An 18,496-nucleotide genomic window follows, 5' to 3' on the forward strand; every position below is an offset into this window, starting at 1 on the left:
TTGACTTTCCTAAGTTTCATTATGTAGCAGAAACTATCTCAGTCCATTATCTCTGTAAAACAGTAAAACATAAATTATTACAAAATTAACACAAAAACTAAAAAGTCCTTAGTATCTATTTTGCCCTGAACAATCTTAGCTCGATTTTGTAATTGCTTTTGTATATTACAGATACAGTATGAAGCAGTCTCGAAAGATGAACAATGTGCATATGTCTGCGTGAAGGTTCTAGGTTTCTCAAAATGTAAATAAGCCAGCATAGTAAGTGCACTTTCAACACTATAGAAAGAAATGTGTTTGGCAGGACTGATTTTCTGGTACTCATCATAAAAAATAATGAGTTTTAGCTGTAAAAAAGGGAACTTTGTTAAGTCCTTCTTAAAATGCTTGATAAAGTCAGACTGTCAACCCCTTTTCTGCCAAAGAAGCCTTAAAATCCAGCAAATTTTGATTTCAAAAGATTTTGACACAGTCATCCAAAGCATATTTTCCTATCCTTACATTGATTTGTTGCAAGAAGTTCCAGCTAGTAATTAGCCAACAACTCTTTCGTGTGCTTTAAATTTTGCTTAAAGCCCAAAAAACAGGGTGAGTGCGATTCAGCAACTAATATCAAATAGTATTTTCTGTAAGTGTAGTAATAGTGTCAGTGTCATATACACACATACTAACATACACACAGTTGTGTGTGTGTGTGTGTATATATATATATATATATATATATACACACACACAAATATATGCATATATACGTACATACACACATATATATATATATATATATACACACACATAAATGTATGCACACACACACACACACATATATATATATATATATATACACACACATACACACACACACACACACATATATATATACACACACATACACACACACACATATATATATATATATATATACACACACATACACATTTGCATACATACGTACCCCCCCATACATATATATATATATATATATATATATATATACCCAGACATACATGCACACACAATGTTTAAAGGCAGAGTTCTTAAATGTTTCTTGTTTTTGTATTAGCAGCAGGTGTTCAGCATTTTAACTGAACATTTTAAGAATTAGTATAGTGGTACCTTCAAAAGATAATAATTTCACTCAAGAGATGCCACAGCAGCCACCATTATAAAACCTCTGTTTCCTGAATTTGGTGGCTCTGGCCACAAGACCATGCAGTTCATGAAGAATCCTAACTAACACTGTCCAGTCTCGCTCCCAAACTACTTTCACTCATGCTGATATGCAATAAGGTGATGATTTCAGGCTCGTAAAGCAAAAAATAGGGTAAAATGTAACTGCTGCCATTTCCCAGAGTCTGCTTCTGGAGGAGGTCACTGCTCATGAGCGGGAATAAAATATTGCAGTAATTGATCGTGTGTATCTAGTCATTGCCATAGCTGGATACTGAGGAGTGAGCTGTAACTAAAATACATAATCCGGATATTTTGTGGCTCATTCCCTCTGTATAACACATTCGTCACCCTTTCCTGGTACTATTGCAGATAACTCTTCTGGTTGCAGTGATTACACCCGTGTTACAATGCATTTCCTACAGCCACACAGATAATATCTGAAGTCATTAAAGAGATATCATGATTAAGGCTTCTGGGCCTGTATAAAGAAATGTCCAAAAAGAAACACTGTTATGGACAGACATTGTAGACACACCTTATAGACTGCACGTTAGAATAAATGCACATTGTTTTCCCATGACGCATTCCACTTTTCGTCTAAACATTTTTTTGGCTATCACTGAAGACCTTTTTAATCTGAGCAAATATTTATTTTCGTAGTCCTCAAAAGCTTTATTTTGCTGATTAGTTCAGTGGGTCATTGTAGCATTAAAGGTGACAAGGAAAATAAATTGTAGGAAGCCAGTGTGTTTGGTGGAATTCCCTATTGCAGTGATTGCTGACCTTGGCACCTTTGATGTTTTGGAACTACATTTCCCCTGATGATCAACTAGACTGCAAAGTGCCTAAGCATCATGGGAAATGTAGTTTCAAAACATCTGTGGCACCAAGATTAGTCGTCACTGCCCTATTGGGTCACTGATATTGTAGGTACAGTATAAAATTGGCAGTTCAGGATGTGAGGTATATTAATAATAATAATGTTATTCTCTCTCCTCAGATAAGTGCACAAAAATATTTAAGCAAATGCGCGGTTTACTGGTTACTCTAATCTGCCTTTGGTGCAATATGTTTTAATTTAAATAATAATTGTTTTCAGTCATGCTATTATTAGATGGCTGTAAGCTTCATTCAGTCAATAATTATAATATATATCTTTTGAGTCAATAATTTTAAAATAAATATATAACCGTAATAGTTCCTGTTTAAAAATATTTTGAAGAAACAATGGGTCTATCTATACACATCGGTCTAATAAAAGTGAAACAAAATGCCTTTCTTTGGCATGGTGTGGCTCTCTCGTCCATTTAAATGATAGTTTTAAGCTCACCGACTGAATAATGTGTACACAGCAGATGCCTAGGAGCACGGCTTCACTTTCTATGCTGAATATCTATGCGGTATTCATGGCTGTTTGCCTTATGTTTTTAATGAAGTTGGAATACATTTTTGGATTTTATATACGAACGCCTATGGCTAGTGCTTGGAACTACCTTTTGCATTTGTGTATTACTTTTGGCGTTTTGGATGAATGCCTCGCCATTTAGCACAGCATACCGGCATCATCCCCACTCTCCTGTGTGCCGACCGGTGTGTGTATGGGGAAGAGAGAGCGCACCGCTTACCAGCTTGTTTGTCAATTCTCATTTTAAACCTGGAAAGTGCTTTACAGATAAAAAAAGAAGGGGGTATTCAAAGCTAATAATAATAATAAAAAAAACAATTAAATAAAAGAGTTTAAAAATTAAAGTGGACGACTAAATTGAAAATAAGAATTTTATCTCCAGATATGGAGGAACGGATTACTTTGGGAACTAGCATGAACACACAACATTCTGACTTTTTCCAAATCACCTTTAAGACTCCAAAGACTGATTTCTACAAAAGAAAAGCAATGCAACAACCACCAGTAACCCTAAAAAGCGAAGCAATAGCGCCTGATTTGGTACTGTAAACTTTAGACTTAAGTGTTTCCCCCATGTGTTAACATAAGATGGCATTGTCTCTAGGCTGGGCCAATGTAGAGCTTGCGGAGCAGGACTGCTGAGATTAAAGGTAATCAACTGGTTCTCTCCCAATGTCATGGAAGCGTTCTTATTCTGCCAGTGCGGTTCGAAGTCTTCTGTATTACATTTATTGAGGGGGAAAAGAGAAAGAAAAGAAAAACAAAGAATTAGATATATGCAAAACAATGAATAACATGAACAGAAGCATAGGAAAGTAGAAGATGAACTATAATATGCTGTGCTATTAAAATAAACCAATTTTTATACACATTTTTCACTAGAGCTCTCCACAGAAAAGTTTGCCAGCCAGGTGGGGGCAGTGCAATACTTTGTAATATTTTTTTTTATTGAGGTTTATCTTGAGGCAGCAGACAATATTTATCTTGAGGCATGCAGACAATATGGAAAACAAAGAAATCATTACAATGTTGTACATGCATCAAAGAGGAAAACAACAACATTGAGAAATTTCCACATTACTCAACATAGCAATAAACAAAAAGTATGACAGTTTTCATTATTTGAAGGTTATAGGTACAATTCCAAGATTCCAATGGTATCTGGTTGGCATGCCAACAAAATTCTAAACCATCCCAACTTCTCATGAGGCCACTTTTGGACCTCCTGTACCTATAAGGCATTTGGAATAGCGGTGGGTATGCTGAAATAAAGGAGGCTACTTTTGAGCCTCTTATGAGAAACCTCTTTTTAGTTTTAGTATGTTATACTGATAACAGGATGATACAATACAATATAATTAGAGTGGGAAAAGTCCCCCGCATGTGAAGGAGGCCTGTAGTGGATCTTTTTGGACTAAATATAGACAATATTAACGGGGTATCAAACTATGGTTATATAAATTTGAATAATTTTAACTTATATCTAAATAAACAGTATAATATCTAAATTGACGGCTTTTCATTACAGGCCAACAGAAAGAGCGCCAGCATACTTAAGGTGAGGGGAGCTTAATAGTAAAAATAAATAATAATAATAAAAGATTGCACAGACTACAGATCTAGGATATTTGACAGTTATTCAATAAGTGAGTAAAGAGGATTCTTAGTGTGAGTAAAGGCTGTGACACACAGCAAGCGGAGCGGGGCGCAGCGTGTAGATGCGGCTGCGCACACTCAGTGTGTCCTTCCTTTTCATCTCTGAGCACTCTGCTGCGTCAGGTCGCGTAGCTGAGCGCTCAGAGATGAAATATCTGAACTTCATAAGCGATGCGAAACAAAGCAGCTGCTCTGCCTCGCGCTGCATCGCTTGCAGTGTGTCACAGCCTTAAGTATTAAAGGGACATGAAACCCCAGAAAACATAAAATTATGCTTACCTGATAATTTAATTTCCATCTGTATGGGAAGAGTCCACAGCTGCATTCCTTACTTGTGGGAAATACTGAACCTGGCCACCAGGAGGAGGCACAGACACCCCAGCCAAATGCTTAAATACCTCCACCACTTTCTCATAACCCCAGTCATTCTGCCGAGGGAATAAGGAACAGTAGGAGAAATATCAGGGTGAAAAAGGTGCCAGAAGAAAAAATTTCACAGTTGCATTCCTTACTTGTGGGAAACATATACCCAAGCTCTAGAGTACACTGAATACTAACGGGAGGGAAAAAAGAGAGGCTGACCCTAATCTGAGGGCACCACAGCCTGCAAAACCTCTCTCCCGAAGGCTGCTTCAGAAGAAGCAAAAACATCAAACTTGTAAAATTTTGGAAAAAGTATGTAAGGAGAACCAGGTAGCAGCCTTACAAATCTGATCCATAGAGGCCTAATTTTTGAAGGCCCAAGAGGAAACCACTGCTCTCGTAGAATGAGCCGTAATCCTCAGAGGAGGCTTATGTCCCGCCGTTTCTATGCTAAACGGATGACACTCCTTAGACCAAAAGATAAGGAAGTCGAAGAGGCCCTCTGACACCTACGATTCCCGGAAAAGAGAACAGAGAAAGAGGTTTGTCTAAATTTCTTTGTGGCCCGAAGATAGAACTTCAAGGCACAAACCACATCCATAAATACATTATAAATGTTCCTTCGACGAAAAAGGATTAGGACATAAGAAAGGAACCACAATTTCTTGATAGATGTTGCGAAATGACCCAACCTTAGGAAGAAAATCTAACTTGGTTCGTAGAACAGCCTTATCGGCATGAAAAGCCAGATAAGGAGGGACGCATTGCAAGGCAGCAATCACAGATACTCTGCGCGCAGAAGCAATAGCCAGTAGAAAGAAACCTTCCAAGACAACAATTTAATGTCTATTTCATGCATAGGCTCCAACGGAGCCCGTTGTAAAACCTTAAAGGGACACTGTTCCCAAAAATTTTATTTCGTGATTCAGATTGAGCATGAAATTTTAAGCAAATTTCGAATTTACTCCTATTATCAAATTTTCTTCATTCTCTTGGTATCTTTATTTGAAATGAAATAATGTAAGTTTAGATGCCGGCCCATTTTTGGTGAACAACCTGGGTTGTCCTTGCTGATTGGTGGATAAATTCATCCACCAATAAAAAAGTGCTGTCCAGAGTACTAAAACCAAAAAAAAAACTTAGATGCCTTCTTTTTCAAATAATGATAGCAAGAGAACGAAGAAAAATTGATAATAGGAGTAAATTAGAAAGTTGCTTAAAATTGCATGCTCTTTCTGTATTACAAAAGAAAAAATTTGGGTTCAGTGTCCCTTTAAGGACAAGATTTAAACTCCAAGGAGGAGCCGTAGATCTAAACACAGGTCTGATCCCAGCAGAGCCTTAACAAATGGCTGCATATCTGGAAGATCTGCAAACCTCTTGTGCAGTAACACAGACAGGGCATACAAGCTTGAATGAGAGTAAAAACAACTCTTAGAAAACCCTCTCTCGGCTAGGACTAAGCGTTCAATCTCCACGCAGTCAGCCTCAGAGAAACTAGACATTGATGAACAAAGAGACCTTGGTCAGCAGATCCCTGCGACAAGGTAACTTCCACTGAGGAGATGATGACATCCCCACTAGATCCGCAAACCATATCCTTCGCGGCCAAGATGAAGCAGTCAGTATCACTAACGCCTGCTTGACTCAAGCCACTACACTAGGAAGTAGTGGTAACGGTCGGAAAGGATACATTAGTTTGAACCTCCAAGGCACCTCTAATGCATTTGTTAGCTCCGCCTGAGGATCCCTGTACCTCGACCCCTATCTGGGTAGCTTGGTATTGAGATGTTATGAGATCTTCCTCTTGCAAATCTCTCAAAACACTCGGGATGGAGAGACCTTTCTCTCTGCTGAGGAAATCCGCTTCTCAGTTGTCCACACCCGGGAATGTGGATTGCTGACAGCGAACAAATGCGGGTCTCCTCCACACCAGAATCCGAGATACTTCCATCAAAACTAGGGAGCTTCTCGTTCCCCCCCTGATGGTTAATGTAAGCCACCGAGGATATATTGTTTGATTGGAATCTGATTAACTGGGACGAACCCAGCAGAGGCCAAGCCTTCAGAGCATTGTATATTGCCCGAAGATCCAAAATGAGATCAGGAGGGAGCTTTATCTCCTGAGACCAGAGGCCCTGTGCCTTCCTGGCACCCCAAACGGATCCCTTTCCTGACAGACTCGCAACCGTAGTCACAATAACCCAGGATAGTCTTGAGACGGATGTCCTTCAGGACAAGTGATCTGGACAAAACCACCAAGAGAGCGATTCTCCCGATTGGTTGTCCAGAGAAATCTGTTGAGACAGATCCGAACGATTGCCGTTCCACTATTCCTGCATTCACAATTGCAACAGTTGGAAAGTGAAACCTGGCAAAGGAAATGATGTCCAAGCTGGACAGCATGAGACCAATCACCTCCATACACCGAGCCACAGATGGAGATCTGGAGGGCAAGACATGTTGAAGCTAGCTTGCAACGTCTCTGGTCTGTTAGAAACATTCTCATGTCTATGGAGACTATTATAGTACCCGAGAATTCTACCCTGGTACTTGATACAAGAGAACTCTCTCTAGTTTATCTGCCATCCATAGGATCGAAGAAGACAGAGGAGATATTCCGAATTGTCCACTCTTTGAAAAAATTCTTTAGCTAGACCAAACAGAAGGGCAATAAACTGGAAGTGCTGGTCCAGGAATGCAAACCTTAGGAACTGGAAGTGGTCATTGAGGATTGGTACGAGAAGGGAGCATCCTTCAGATCTATCGTGGTCATGAACTACCCCTCTCAAACGAGGGGAAGAATGGACCTTATTGTCTCCTTAAACGAGGCTTAAGCCTTAAAAACCTGCTTAAGCACTTCAGGTCCAGAATCGGACGGAAAGTTCCCCATTCTTAGGGACCACGATCCCAAACCTCTCACTGCGATAGGCACCGGGACAATAACTCCTAGAGGAGAGATCCTGTACACACTTCAGAAAGGCTTCCCTCCTTTCTGGTCAGAAAGACAGGAGGAATCTGCCCTTGGGTGGCTAAGACTTAAAACCTATCTTGTAACCCTGAGGTTTGACCTCCAGGACCAATCTGTTGGCGCTCTACAAATACCTGATAATAATAATAACCAAGCGCGATCCAGAAGAGGACTGGGGACTGCCCATTCATGCCCTGCTTGGATTTATTCTAGGACAGAGCCGGCTTCCAAGAGCTCTTGGTTTGCTCTGGCTTAGCGGAGGACTGCTGACATGGGCTTTATCAGAACGAAAATCGTCCCTTAGATTAGTTCATATACTCTTGCGGTAGGAGGGCACCCTTGCCCCCCTGTGACCGTGGAGATAATTTAAATACAGGCCTGGACCAGACAAAATCATTCCCTTAAAGGGAGGGAAGAAGTCTAGACTTAGGAGACATATCCGCAGACCATGACTTCAGCCAGAGCTCGACGGGCCTGAATAGAAAAAGCTGATGCCACAGCATTCAAACGAATAAACTGCATAGTAGCAGCACAGATAAAAGAAATAACAACCCTCAAGGCCGTAGAGGCGTGGCCGTGCAGGTTCATGGTTGCACTGTGACTTAGCTCCGTAGCCTTTCCCTGCTCAGCGGCCCATTATGCACAGGATTACTGATCATTTCTGACCAAAAACTATCCGGATGGCCTCCTAACCTCCCACGGCTCCTAGATATGTAAGAAGAGTGCAAAGGACACAAGAAATTTGCTTCAAAGATACTGAGCGCCCGTACGGCGCCATATTGACCGCAAACCATGCCCTAACTACGCAGCATCAACTACTCGGCTGCCTCATACAGACTCCTCTGGAAATCGGGTCACAGTCCAACTGTGATCCGACTACGACCCACATCTGCCTGAGGGTAAGACTAATCAGCCTGCTCCTTGCACCGCATCGCACTAAATCCGGGGACACATTACAAAAAGCTCACATGGGACATTACGATCCTTTTCACTAAACAGTGCACACAACACTATCTTCCATACATTGGAAATGAGTAAAAGGCATTGGAAAGAAGCGTTTTGATAACGCAGGTTATATGTAAAAGGGGATATCAAATGCCTTTACAAATAAAGATGTACCGCAGATACATGGAAAACTAAAGTTTCATAGCTCCTACAACCTATTCAACTGGGGATTTACCCTCATCATATACGCTTAAGCTGGGGGAAATTGCAAATAAGACTCTTGTATTATAAGACCCTGGAGACCTTTTGAGGATTACACTAATACATATTACTCTCATGCTTTAGAAATAGGCTCTCCAGATTGTAATCCTCCCACAGCAGGCAATCTCTGGCTTTACTATCCCTACTATCTACTCATTATCACATGGCAACAAGGAGCTCAGCTAGATCTAACAGAGCTTCATCAAACATCAATAAAACACCGGTTAACTCTTTCTTCAAACCTAGAACAAGAGACAATCCTTGTAAAATAGACTCACTCTCACAAAGCCAAATAATGCAGCTTAATACTCCTGAGGATTTTCCCTCGCTTCCTCAAGACAAACTGTCACAGATTCAACAGACTATAGCATCTCTTCCTTCAAAAAGTGATATAGCCGATTTGAAATCTTTCATTAAAAATTAATTTTCCTCTTTAAGAAGTGAAATTTCCTCTTTAAGAAGTCTTTATGAGTGACATGAACTCAAGAATAGAATACATTGAAGAGGGCCAAGAGCACTTAGAATCTGTGGTAAGTGACAACACGCAACATATAAATTGCCAGGACGCCATTGTTCATGCCTTACAACTGAAGGTTGAAGATCTCGACAACCGCGGCTGTCGTAGCAATCTACGGATCCGCGGAATACCAGAAGAAGTTACCCAAGATAACCTACTGGACTATCTGTTGCAGCTGTTTAAGCAATTGGAACCTTCTCTTGATTTAAATGATGCTTCATTTGAACGAGCTCACCGAGCACTCAGGCCTAAAACCTCCCCACCTAACCCGCCTAGGGATGTTATTATGAAATTTGTTAGCTACCACCAGAAGGAAATCATATGGAAGCAGGCAAGAAGTCAAAGATCAATAACACACCAAGGCCATAACATCCAAATATTCCAGGACCTATGCCCTGCAACAATTGAAAGAAGATCCCTTCGCTTTATTACCTCCACTCTACAAGAACACAACATTAAGTACCGTTGGGGTTTTCCATTCAGCCTAATGGAACATAAGGATGGTAAAATTATCAACTACAAAGATACACTTTATCCAAAAGTCTCAATCTTATTTTCGACAACCCAGCAGCTCAAGACACAACAGAAGCAAACAATGGACAACCCCACTCTTCTATACAGCAAAACTCGACATGGATCAAAGTATCTAGAAGACGTCCAAAGGCGACTCCCTCCAAATAAACACTTGTTTCTGGACTGAAAAGAGGTGTTAATCCTTGCCTACTACTCAGGGATCAATAACAGGTCGTATATAACTGTTTACATACCTGATTGTAACACTGTTTAATAAGTAAACCCAGTAATTTTGTTTGCTGAGAAATTCTGGACTAGACGTGAGACTCTCACTTAGTTAACAATTCTAGACAAATCCAGAATACCATAATTCTAGGACTCTAAAATGTTTATTTAGATTCTACTTGTTCGTATTGTTTAGTTGTAAATGTTTACCTTCATAGATTAAGACAAATAATGTTGTTATATTTGCTGTCACGCTCTTTATCCCTCCAGGTATGCAAAATGCTTAAATGCTATGACCTATTTTCAATGTAGTTGAGTCAGAGAAAATAATATTCCCCCATCTGTATAGCTCTATATAGCAAATGGAGATCAAAATATAATATTAATTAGGGGGCTAACGTTAAATAATTATAGTTATTTGTTTCATTGATGGGCCGCTGAGGGGGAATCGCTCCCTCACCAAAAAGACCCTACAAAAATGGTTATGCTCAAACTGTTTATGTATCTCCTTATTTCTTCTTTATCTTTTCTTTACTGTGCTCTCATGCTGTTACTACCGGTAATTGACAAGGTTAGTAGCTCAATATCTCATAGCCTTGATATCATTGAATATAAAAGCCCTATTAGAGGTAAGACAAATTACAATGGCTGACAAACTACCCTCTAACTCACTTAATATTCAATCTATTAATGCTCAAGATCTGAACATACCTGCAAAAAGATCTCAAGCAATAAGGGACTTTAATAGTCACAAATCAGATCTAATATTTCTCCAAGAATCTCACTTCCGTAAAGGAAGAGAACCGACCACATTTAACACTAAATTTGGCCTGTTTCTTCGCATCACACGCAAATTCAAAGAAAAATGGGGTGGGTATCTTGATCAGGAAAAAACATACCCTTCCAAGAAATAAATATCTTACGGGATAAATTAGGCAGATACCTTATTGTAGTGGGCTTACTATATGGAAGACCAGTTTCACTGAAAAAACTTACCGCAATAGATCTATGGAGAACACTTCATCCAGTAAAGGAAGACTACACTTTTTACTCCTACCCACACAAACAATATTTCAGAATAGATTATATTTTCACTGACGTCACAGGTCTCTCACTGTTTACTTCTTCCCACATCACCCCCATAACATGGTCAGATCACGCATCGGTCATAGGAACTCTCCGATGGCCCTCCAAACCTATACATGATTACATCTGGAAATTGGATGATCAACTTTTAACAGACCCTATTATCCTACAACAAATCACCAAATCCTTATCGGAATTTTTTACTTTCAATAACACAGAAGAGTCCTCTCCCACATTAGTTTGGGAAGCCCATAAATGCGTGATGAACTTATTGCTATTAAAGCATCCATTACCAAACAGAGACGCAAGCTTGTAGCGGATCTAATTTCCACCATAGAATCCCTAGAAAACCAACATAAACAAAACCCAACTGACCACAACCTATTACTACACATTAAATCCGAGAAGGCTAAATTAGCATCACACTTAAACAAAGAACATAAAAGACAGGCACTCTGACTCCAACAAAAGAATTATGAAGGTCAAAACAAACCTGGTAGATCCCTGGCGAGATACCTAAAAATCAAGAAGCACAAAACTTTTATACTATGTATCACTGATAAACACAATAAAACACATCGTTCAACACAATCCATCTCCAACACCTTCTTAAATTATTTCCAAAATTTATACAACCTACAATCAGACCCCAATAAGGATCCACTCTCCTCAGAAAATAGGTCAAAAGATATAGATAATTACCTAACATCACTTAATATGCCACATCTCACAACTGACCAAAGAACACAATTAGAAGTACCCATATCAGTTACAGAAATACAATCAGTGATTAAGGACCTCCCAACAGGTAAATCACCCGGCCCAGAAGGTTTTAGTAACCAATACTATAAGACACTACAGGAGGAATTGCTCCCACATATCACTAAGTTTTTAACCACATTGATGAAGTACAACAATTTTCCCCCAACTCCCTAGAAGCCCATATCATCCTCATCCCCAAGCCTAAAAAGTCTTTAGACCATCCCTCTCATTACCGCCCGATTTCCTTAATAAACACTGACTTAAAAATATATGCGAAGGTCCTTGCCAACAGATTGAACATGGTCCACCCAGATATCATACACCAAGATCAGGTGGGTTTCGTCCCAAAACGAGAGGCAAAAGACAACACGGTCAAGGCCCTTAACCTTATCCAATATATACAAGATAAAGATATACCTGGACTATTGTTATCTATTGACGCAAAAAAGGCCTTTGACCGTGTTGGCTGGGACTTCCTAAAAGCTACTCTACAATCTTTGGGATTCGGCCCCAAATTACTAAACAGAATATTTGCTTTATACACTCACCCCAATGCTAAATTACTGATAAATGGCACATTATCTGACCCCTTTGTCATACGAAACGGCACACGGCAAGGGTGCCCTCTTTCCCCCCTCCTTTTTGCTTGCTTTATAGAATCCCTGGCCACTAAAATTAGACAGAACCCTTCGATCAGTGGAATTCAAATTGGCACACATTTTACCTACACCATCTTGCTGTTCGCAGACGATATCTTATTCACTATTACGAATCCGGAAACATCCATACCCCCCTTATTACATGAATTTAAAAAATTCTAAGCACTATCAAATTTCTCCATTAACACATCGAAATCGGAAGTTCTAAACATTAACCTGGATCCCAAGACTCTAGCCAGAACTAAAACTCCTTTTACTTGGTGTCCTCACTCCCTACACTACCTAGGTATAGAGCTAACCCCCTCAGTAGAAAATACCTTCAAACTAAATTACCTTCCCATCCAAAAGACTATCATAAGAAACCTATCTTCCTGGCTTTCTAAAAAGATTTCATGGCTTGGCAGAATCAATGTTCTGAAAATGAATATTTTCCCCAGGCTTCTATATATAATGCAGGCCTTACCGATACCAATCCCTAAAAATTACATACCCGCCATTCAGAAAGCTTTTAGCGACTATGTCTGGCGTAGACACCCTCCCAGGATCAATAAACATATTATGCAGACTCCTAAAATCTAAGGTGGCCTGGGAGTACCTAACATAACTAGGTATCATCAAGCTATATTCCTGTAGAGAATTGTCGACTGGTGTGTTCACTTCGATCACAAAAGATGGGTCCAAATAGAACACACCATGTCTGGCACACCACATCTAAGTAGGCCTTGTTGGAACCCGTCCCAATTGACACCAAATGCTGGACTTAGTTCTCAACTTATAGAAGAAACATATCAAATATGGAACACAATATTAGCAACACACCCGTTTGTTTCCTCGAGACCCTCTCCCCTAACATCCATTATTGATAACGACCAATTCACACTTGGACCTTATCGCTTAGAGGCAGCCCCACATTCTTTCTATAGAGACATTCCCATACACTTTATCTCATCAAATGAAAAAATCCTCTCCCAATCTGCCATAATAGATAAGGGATATACCTTTTTTCGAAACTGGTTTCATTACACTCGCGTCCATCATTTTATAACACACCACAAACAATTCAAGAACATGGTAAGACCCCTGACAAATTTTGAACTTTTATGTGTAAGTACTCCTATATCCCATACCCTCTCAACAATCTACAAAATTTTAACACAAACCCTTCCAGGTCATTTGCCCCCTTTTGTTGAAAGGTGGGAAGAAGAACTCGGAAAAGTAATACTACCACAAACTAGTGCCATAATATTTCAAAACGTGACTAAATCTTCGATTTCCCTCTCCATGCAGGAGATAAATCTAAAACTCCTACATAGATGGTATCTTTCCCCAGTCAAATTAAACCGCCTATACAGTAACAAATCTCAACGTTGCTGGAGATGTGGACACGGCTTTGGCAACCTAGCGCACATGTGGTGGTGGTGCAATTCAATTCAAATTTTTTGGAGATCTATAATTGGAGACATGGAGTCCATACTTGAGGTTTAGTTACAGAATTACTTAATATAGAAGAGTATTACTATCTTAAAAATCTCAAAATGGACACGTACACGGAAATGTCTAACTTGTGGGAACAATACCTTAAGAAATAATGATTCCCAGCTTCTGAGCTAGATGGGACATGATGAAAAGAACCCTATTATATTTGAGCCCTAGCAGATGAGACATAACCTTTCAAGGCTTAATTAATTTATTAATAACTTTTATAGACTTGTCAGTTCCGGTAAACCCAAACTTTTTGGCAGCATACTTATTCTTTTTATTTCCTCCCCTTCACTCTTTTTCTACTTCCCTTTCTCCTTTACAAGCATAAGCGATGTAATTGCATCATTAATCGTAAATATACCGACTGAACACTAGTAGTATGCTTCTCTATTATTTACTGTTTAATCTGTAAAATTATGTCGACCATTGTTTCAGGAAGCTGCGACTTCCAGTTTTGTATTTCACAATTTGGCAATAAAGTCGATATTTAAAAAACAAACAAAAAAAAAACCACAACCCTCAAGGCCGTAAATCTTTTCTGAGTAGCGTCGAGGGGATCCTCCACTCGATCAAATCCTATAACGATTTACACGAGAAGGTAGTTCCTCCAGTAACCGCGGCAACAGCCGCCGCTGGTTGAAACAAATATCCTGTATGTTGAAACATTTTTCTTAACAGAGTTTCCATCTTTTATCCATGGGATCTTCAAACGAAGAATTATCCTCAAGTGGGATAGTAGTACGTTTAGCAAGGGTGAAGATAACGCCATCCCATTTAGGGATGGAACCTCACAACTCCATTGAGAGTCCAGGACCGGGGACAATTTGTTAAAGGGAGAAGAGAGGGAAAATTAATCCAATCCTGTCCCATTCATTCTTAATAATATTCGCTATCTAACAGGAGCAGGGAAGGATAAGGTACCACCCTGTCCTTAAACTCTATCCAATTTAGGAATTAAAGGTTCATCAGGCAAGTTGGCCTCTGGAACCTCTGAATTCGCCAAAAACTTCCTTTAGAAGAAAGCATAAATTCCTAAACTAAAGTCTGGTTCCTCCGCAGCCGGAGGTTTAGAGGCAGCAGACTCCGACCCAGAATGTTCATACTCTGAAGTCTCAGAAAGAACTTCATCCTCGGATAACCCTCAGTTAAATCCAATAAATTATCTGATGTACTCTACGAAGGAGTGCAATATCTAACCTATTGCTTGAGCTTATCAGGGCGAGGTAAAGCATTAAAGGGACAGTTTACTCAAAAATGTTCTCCCCTTTAATTTGTTCCCAATGATCCACTTTACCTGCTGGAGTGTATTACATTTTTTACAAGTAGCTCCTTTACCCTTATATTGGCATTTGAAATTGTTAATTTAGCATGTGGTATCCCCACCTATTCTGAAAGTTTGTGGCCGCGCGTACCAGCTATAGATAAGCTTTGTAAACACAGCCAGCAGAAGAAATTTCACTCCCAGTGCGATATAGCAGAGATAAGGTAATACAATGTTGATTTTCCATTGTTCTCTCAAAGTACTGGTGATTGTTTTAAGGACAGATATAAGATAAAGAAGCAGTTATATGAACACAATGTGATATAGTAATGACATCTGATTATATCTACAAGCTCAACCCATTTTATTAGGTTGTGGCTTCAAAACAAAAAATCAGAGCTTTAATATACACAAATAAGCCTTAAAAATGTAATTTTCATACATTTTTTACTCTGCAGTTGGTAAAAAAAGCAATTGTAAACACATTAAGGGAAAAACTATTTTACAGTATACTGTCCCTTTAAAGGCCGCAGACACTGCCGTCTGAACTGTGCAGTAACGTCTGGTGAAAAAAGGCCCCCTCCAGATGGATGATCAGCAATGCTACGGGAAAACTGCATGTCTAGAGATATAAGAATGTAGGGTACGCACCTCACTGGATGAAAACGACAAATATGAAACCATCTTACCAGAATCTACGCCGTGGAACAGGAACACGGCCCTTCAAGTGTGACAGATAGTAGCATCACTTCTGACACTGACTTATTATTATCGGTTATTTGTAGAGCGCCAACAGATTCCGCAGCGCTAACTTTAGTGAAGAAAGCAGGCAGCGAAACTCGTCAACGCTGATTGCCTATGGAGCTGTTAATGAGTCAGGATGGTTTCGCAGAAAGACTCTCCCTGCATCTCCGGACTCTAACTTTCATCCATGCTCTCACTGAGAGGCTGACAGGACTACTTAAAACTCCAGTCCCATCTCGAAAAGTACTACCCTCCATAAGAGACTACTCTGAAATCTTCTAACACTTCTCTGCCAACCTCCTGTGACGAAAGGCAAAGAATGACTGGGCTTATGAGGAAGTGGGGGAGGTATTTAAGCCTATGGCTGGGGTGTCTTTGCCTCCTCTTGATGGTCAGGAATGCAGCTGTGGACTCTTCAAATTATTTAATGATTCAGACAGAAAATACAATTTTAAACAACTTTCCAATTTACTTCTATTATTTCATTTGCTTCCATCGTTTGCTCAAAGGTTTATCTAGGAAAGCTCAGGAGCAGCAAAGAACTTAGGTTCTAGCTGCTGATTGGTGGCTGCATATATATACTGATTGTCATTGGCTCACCCATGTGTTTAGTCAGCAACCAGTAGTGCATTGCTGCTCATTCAGCAAAGCATACAAAGAGAACAAAGAAAAATTGATAATAGGAGTAAATTAAAAAGTTGCTTAAAATTGCATGCTCTATTTAAATCTCAAAAGAAAAAATGTTGGTTTAATATCCCATTAAGTAACACCACTATAATATTTTTATAATCAGTGCTGCTGACACATCTTGATTAGAAGCTATCGGCTAGATTACGAGTTGTGTGTTAGGGTAAAAAAAGCAGCATTAAGAGGTCCTACGCTGCTTTTTTTTACGCCTGCTGGTATTACGAGTCCTGCAGGTTTAGGGGCACCGCACACTTCTTTGGCCTTACAGCAAAACGACTTACGTAAACGTCGTAAAGTCTTTTTTCGATGGGACTTGCATAGCGCCGGTATTACGAGTCTGTCCTGGGAGGCCAAAAAGTGAGCGGTACACCCTACCCTGTCAAGAGTCCTAATACATTTAAAAGTCAGTAGTTAAGAGTTTTATGGTACAACGCCGTAACATAAAACTCATAACTAAAGTGCTAAAAAGTACACTAACACCCATAAACGACCTATTAACCCCTAAACCGAGGCCCTCCTGCATCGCAAACACTATAATCAAATTTTTAACCCCCTAATCTGCTGCTCCGGACACCGCCGCCACCTACATTATATTTATGAACCCCTAATCTGCTGCCCCCAACATCGCCGACACCTACATTATATTTATTAACCCCTAATCTGCCGTCCCCAAAGTCGCCGCATTCTACCTACACTTTTTAACCCCTAATCTGCCGTCCCCAACGTCGCTGCCACTATAATAAACATATTAACCCCTAAAACGCTGCACTCCCGCCTCGCAAACATTAGTTAAATATTATTAACCCCTAATCTAATAGAATTCTATCAGCCAATCGAATCTAAGGGACGTCATCTTGGATGACGTCACTTAACGGTACCTTCATTCAGTAAGAAGACTCCGGATGAAGAGGATGCTCCGCGTCGGATGTCTTGAAGATGGACCCGCTCCGCGCCGGATGGATGAAGATAGAAGATGCCGTCTGGAGGACCACTTCGCCCGGCTTGGATGAAGACTTCTCCCGGCTTCATTGAGGACTTCGGCCCGGCTTGGATGAAGACGTCTCCCGGTAAGTCGATCTTCAGGGGGTTAGTGTTAGGTTTTTTTAAGGGTGTATTGGGTGGGTTTTATTTTTAGGTTAGGGTTTGGTCGGCAAAATAGTTAACTGCCCTTTTAAGGGCAATGCCCCCTCCAAATGCTCTTTTCAGGGCAATGGGGAGCTTAGTTTTTTTTTAGATAGTATTTTATTTGGGGGAGGTTGGTTGTGTGGGTGGTGGGTTTTACTGTTGGGGGGGTTGTTTGTATTTTTTTTTTTTTTACAGGTAAAAGAGCTAATTACTTTGGGGCAATGCCCCGCAAAAGGCCCTTTTAAGGGCTATTGGTAGTTTAATTTAGGCTAGTTTTTATTTTTTTATTTTAATCTTTTAGATTAGGTGTAATTAGTTTAAATATCTGTAATTTGTTTATTATTTTCTGTAATTTAGTGTTTTTTTTTTGTACTTTAGCTAATTTAATTTAGGTAATTGTATTTAATGTAGTTAATTTCTTTAATTGTAGTGTAGTGTTAGGTTTTATTTTACAGGTAAATTTGTATTTATTTTAGCTAGGTAGTTATTAAATAGTTAATACCTATTTAATAACTTGTACCTAGTTAAAGTAAATACAAACTTGCCTGTAAAATAAAAATAAACCCTAAGCTAGCTACAATGTAACTATTGTAGATATCTTTGGGTTTATTTTATAGGTAAGTATTTAGTTTTAAATAGGAATAATGTAGTTAATGATCAAAAT

General features: G+C 39.6%; 1 protein-coding gene across 3 annotated transcripts in view; it reads right to left on the reverse strand.

Moving 5' to 3' along the window:
- Window positions 1-927: 927 nt before the first annotated feature.
- The window catches only part of ATXN7L1 (ataxin 7 like 1), a 746,759-nt gene continuing 729,190 nt past the window's right edge, over window positions 928-18,496 (reverse strand). For all 3 annotated transcript variants that reach the window (XM_053716561.1, XM_053716562.1, XM_053716563.1), the window contains one exon: window positions 928-3,292. In XM_053716561.1, the coding sequence (XP_053572536.1) occupies window positions 3,251-3,292 (42 nt within the window). In that variant the 3' untranslated portion in view covers window positions 928-3,250. The remainder of the gene's footprint in view (window positions 3,293-18,496) is intronic.

Source organism: Bombina bombina, chromosome 6, assembly GCF_027579735.1.
Source record: "Bombina bombina isolate aBomBom1 chromosome 6, aBomBom1.pri, whole genome shotgun sequence".
Classification (NCBI taxonomy): domain Eukaryota; kingdom Metazoa; phylum Chordata; class Amphibia; order Anura; family Bombinatoridae; genus Bombina; species Bombina bombina.